The sequence below is a fragment of the Anopheles merus genome, chromosome X, assembly GCF_017562075.2.
Source record: "Anopheles merus strain MAF chromosome X, AmerM5.1, whole genome shotgun sequence".
Taxonomy (NCBI): domain Eukaryota; kingdom Metazoa; phylum Arthropoda; class Insecta; order Diptera; family Culicidae; genus Anopheles; species Anopheles merus.
In genome coordinates, this window is record NC_054081.1 from 19241659 (window position 1) to 19247098 (window position 5440).

A 5440-nucleotide genomic window follows, 5' to 3' on the forward strand; every position below is an offset into this window, starting at 1 on the left:
TCATTATTTGTGAGTTGCTAGCAAATAATTTGTTCAATATTCCCTCTAAAGATGAATATGTATCTAAACTGTGCAATTATTTCAATTTTCCTGTTGAAAATATTGCTGTTTTGTAGTGCCATCATGACAGGTCTATGAGACATGGAACAGAGTACTTATCGAATAGGGTCGTGTTTTTTTGTTTGTCTCGTTCGACCAGAACGCCGACTAAATCAGGACGAGCAACGGTAGGGGTTGAGTTGAACAAATTTCCGTCGCCCTTTCGGTACTTTTAACGGAAGGCGCTTCGATGAGACCGTTCAATCACGCTCACCTGTGTTCCTCTTATGCATCCCTCTAATTGACCTTTAGCCCCTCTCGCCATGTACCAGTAGCGAAGCGCTTTGACGGCAATCAGGTTCCTAATTTTATTAGCGCATTAAAATAATATTCTTCCAATCCAAACCGTAATCAAATTGCCTGTTACGTGGTTTTATGATTTCCACACTAACACATCGTCCCTTTTTGTCTAAAGAAGCTGTAAATGGGCTGTAGATAATTAAAAAAAAAAAAAAAACAACACGGCAGGTGGTGCAACGTCGAGTCGAACTCATTTATTATAATACATTTTCAAATCAATTTATTTCTTCCTCTCTCTCTCTCTCTCTCTCTCTCTCTCTCTCTCTCTCTCTCTCTCTATCTCTCTCTCTTTCTCTCTCTCTCTCTCTTTCTATCTCTCTTCTCTCTCTATATATTGTGCGCATCGGAACGATTGTTTGTCCTCTATAAGCCGCTAGAAAGAGGGATATTTTGGTACCTTCTTCGGTTATCTCCCGCCTTACTGACTTTAATGTGCGCTAATGTACCCGCCAGCTCATACGAGACGGGACCGTCCTGGATAGTGCCGGGCCACCGAGTCAGCGAGCCACCGAAAAGGAACGCAAAACATTAGACATTGAATTTTATGAGGGTTTCTTTCGTTATCTTTTTTCTTTTCTGTGTGACAAGTGTTATAGGACACCATTGGGGGAGTAGGAGTAGTATCGCAATGGCACACGCCATATGCAGCAAGGCACTTTTGAATGGGAATAAGGTTGGTTAAAAAAGGCCTAAGTAGTAGCTTTTTTTGAGAGTTTTTTTTATCAATTGACAGGTGGCAATTATTTAGGTGCGTATATGAGCAAATATTGTTATAACAATTGTTTGAAATTACGCTCCATTAATAAATCTTTTTACTCAGTTAAAAGCTGTTGCATGTCTGTTACATTAGCAAATTATCGAAACATCCTTCTCGGACCGTTCCACCTGCATAAAAAAAATATCGAAGCACTATTTCAAAACAAATTTTAGCATTTTACATTATAGCAGATTTATTTCAATACCTCATTCCCATGAACATACATATAGAAATGAACTTCTACTGTAACCACGCCCACTTTCTCGCGCCAATATATGTCCATGAGTACATATCCCCGCTTGCGGAATGAATCGCATGAAAACAACACAGCGCGCATGTTAGATGCAAGTGGCCGATATAACGATTTTTCGACAGGAGTTAAGGCTGTAGGGTCGGACTTCCGGACTTCCGATGGTAGTGGTGGTAGTAGAAGATGATGGACTGACGAAGAGTGTTTACATTAGATTTGCTTGCTGCTGTGAGAGAAAAAGTTGTTGACTAACCTACAAAAGCAGTCATCGGAGTGTTGTCGTTTGAAGATCTACCAAACGTATCCTTTTTTGGTGTCTTCTTTCCCAAAAGCCACAACTTCTTTGGCTGTGTGAAATTCCAAGATGGTGGGGATAAGGCTCCCCTCGTTTCACGAAGTCCCATTCGTTCGCCATCGGTGCCAGATCGCGTGGTGGGGGTAGTGAAAGATTCCAGTAGTAGGCGCACGAGATCGCATCAGCTCGGCGCCATTGTCGGCAGTACCTACGGGCGTGAGTGAGATGCCCCTACACTGCCAATAGCAGTGTGTGATTTTTACTGACACTACATACGCACACACAAACACTGCGACACCTTTGGACAGCCTAGAAGGATTATTTGTTGGAGCTGCTAGATCTGCAGGACATGCTGGGTATGACGTGATTGTTTAGTATGGTTAAAAAAAGAAACAAACAACAATAATCGGTTTAATGTCAACCGGTGCACTGCAAAACAACCGCTGGAAAACGGAAAAAGGGTGACTACGCCTCCGAACTAACCCCGAACGATCGCAAGGATTGATGACCTACACCTACTTTCTCCCCCAACTCCCTCCACACCAGTCCCATGTTGTGTACTATGTGTCGCCATCGTTTTAAACAGCGCGTTCGTGCCCTTTGCTCCGGTTCTAGTAGTGGTGATGGGTCGGAACCATAGGGGAAGGGGGTAAGTTTCGCGCGTGCGTATGTGTTTGAGCGGATGCAGCGTTGGCAGCGGCGAGCCAAACGTCCCAGAACACAGTATCACGGCGGCAGCGCGGTTGAGATATCTCGTGTCGTGTGTGCTGTTCCCGCGGGTCATCGTCAGCATCATCATACAGTGTACACTCGCCGAAAATTGTTTCTTCCACGCGGAACCGCGACAAACTCACACGTTTGTCGGTCCAATGACGTGCGCCTACTCTGCATTCATGTCCCCGTAAAAATCACACTAATCAGTGGTCAGTTGTCTTCCGGTAAGCCTTTCCGAAACGTCATCCTTCTGGCCAATAACGGCTTGGATGGAACCGGTACTACTGCAGGCAGCTTAAGGCAGGTAAAGGTCAGCCACGCCACGCCGGAACAATGCTAGTGCCACAGGACATGGTAACCGTGCAGTCGAAGACGATCTTCCAAATCAACAAGTACTACGCGGAGAAGGTGCAGGTGCGCATGGGCAACATCGCTCTAGTGCTGCGCGAGATCTGCAAGATCGTTCAGGAGGTGCTGCGTGAGGTAGAGGTACAGGAGCCTAGATTTATCTCTAGCCTGGTCGAATGCAATGGAAGGTAAGTTGGATAACTTTTCACTTCTCGCCTCGGAAGTCCTAGATTAGGAGATGGCTTTAAAGCTGACGCACAATATGGACATAACCCTACTTTTTCAGATACGAAGGTCTGGAAGTAATTTCGCCGACGGCATTCGAGGTAGTACTCTACCTGAACCAGATGGGAGTATTCAACTTTGTGGACGATGGGTCACTGCCAGGTGCAGCAGTGCTAAAGCTTAGCGACGGCCGAAAACGCTCCATGTCCTTGTGGGTGGAGTTCATCACCGCGTCCGGTTATTTGTCCGCCCGAAAGATCCGGTCCCGGTTTCACACGCTTGTCGCCCAAGCAGTTGAAAAGTGCCCATACCGGGACATGGTGAAGCTGATGCCCGACACGACGGAGGTGAAGCTGCGCATCCGCGAACGGTACACCGTCCAGATTACGCCCGCCTTCAAGTGTACCGGCATCTGGCCGAGGTCGGCTGCCCATTGGCCCATCCTCAACATACCTTGGCCCCATCCGGCCCTGGTCGCAGAGGTCAAGACGGAGGGGTTCGATCTGCTTTCGAAGGAGAGCGTTATCCTGCAGGGCAAGAACGCGAACGTTGAGGGTGATGCCTGGCTGTTACACTTTACCGAGGCGGAGAACCGGTTGCTGCAGGGCGGATACCGGAAGCGGTGCCTCAGCATCCTGAAAACGCTGTGTGACCGGCATCTAGAATTGCCCGGTGCACCGATCGGGTACTATCATCTTAAAACGCTGTTGTTGTACGAGTGTGAGAAGCATCCGCGCGAAACGGAGTGGGATGCAGGCTGCGTCGCAGACAGATTGAATGGGATCTTCCTACAGCTCATCTCTTGTCTGCAATGTCGCCGTTGCCCGCACTACTTTCTGCCCAGTCTTGACCTGTTCAAGGGCAAATCGCCGACGGCACTGGATAATGCGTCCAAACACGTGTGGCGACTCTGTCGGGACATTCTGACAAGCAGTAAAGCGTTCGATCGACTGTAATCGCCAGCAGAAGGTGGTGGACGACCAAAGGATCAGAGACCATATCAGAGCATGAATTGACAAGATTAAATAGCTAAGTCAAACCAAGTTTGAATGACCTTGTCAGAGAGCAAACGTATATATGAACGGTATACGAATGATGATATAGAGACGAGCTCAGCGGGTGTTTGTAATCGATTAATCGTTGTCCAATAGAGACGACATCGTTTGCTTGATTTAGTTTGTTTTAAGAATTATATCAAAATCAATCTTTAGTCAATGATCTAAAGTTAAATTTCAAACAAAGCTGCGGTCACCATACAACTGGCAAGCAACAAAGTTGCGGATAACTGCATTAGATCACGGCCTAAGTGAACGGGGTGTAGAAGACGTAGTCCAGTGAACGGAGTGTATGATTCGTTTCGCTTTGCTTAGTCCCATCTTTTCTGTGACATCTTTGTTAGAGGGTGCTGTTTCTATTTCTAATCCGAAATAAACGTATATACAATTCGTGACAAAGTGTGTGATATTTGCAAGCATCATGTTATTGATGTTGCTGTGTTTGCGATTGTTAGTCAGCTTTTTTAAGCTAGAAGACACAGAACAAGTGGAAAATTTGCTTTAAATATATATATTTTTTTATTGTATTGAACAAGAAAAAGCTATGAAAACCAAAACAATACAAACAAATGGATAAACATTGGCTCTCTTAAGCTTTTTTATAAATAATAGGGAAAGGGGCGAAAACAAAACATGAACCTGTAAAATAGACTTGAGGTTATAGGTTAATTAAATTATGTTGATTATTAGAATTAGAGTGGTTTTGGGCCACCATAAAAAAATAGTTTTTTAGCTTGCACTATTTTATTACACGCTTTGCAATATTTTATTATGATGACACAGGGTGTGCAAACTGCAAAGAAAATTTACTCATTTTATCACAAGTTCCTCGTCCGACGTGACATTCTTCCTCTTTTTCTTTTTGGCTTAACAACCGTTGTCGGTCAAGGCCTGTACCCACTTGTGGGGTTGGCTCTCAGTGACTTTTTGGCATATCCCGCCCCCCCCCCCCCCCCCTTAACAGGTTAGTCAGACTTACGTATGGCGGCACGGTCTATTTGGGGCTTGAACCCATGACGAGCATGTTGTTAAGTCGTGCGAGTTGACGACTGTACCATGAGACCGACGTGACATTACACAGATTATATATCAATTCGGATATATCGGTCGGTGTCGATTCCAACCAGCTCCGAAATTTTGTGGAATCTTTTCACGGATATAAGCTCCGGAATCAGTTTTTGGTTTCGGCATTTACTTCTTTGGATTCTTTCGGCTAAAATCCATTCTTATGAATAATCTGGGATTTATATCGCTTCTAAAACTACTAATTTCAATTCCTAAACTGACTCTGATTCAGGAGCTAATTCTGAATCTGATTCCGAAGCTGATAAATAGATTTTGATGGAGCTTATTAAAATTGGACAACAAATGGATATATATATATATAAATATATATA

The 5440-nt window shown here is 44.7% G+C and overlaps 1 protein-coding gene across 1 annotated transcript; it reads left to right on the forward strand.

Moving 5' to 3' along the window:
- Positions 1–1587: 1587 nt before the first annotated feature.
- On the forward strand, positions 1588–4757 carry LOC121596378 (protein mab-21-like). The gene is made up of 2 exons (XM_041921266.1): positions 1588–2951; positions 3050–4757. The coding sequence occupies exons 1-2, from the start codon at positions 2749–2751 to the stop codon at positions 3942–3944; spliced, it is 1098 nt and encodes a 365-aa protein (XP_041777200.1). The 5' UTR covers positions 1588–2748; the 3' UTR covers positions 3945–4757.
- The last annotated feature ends 683 nt before the right edge of the window (positions 4758–5440 follow it).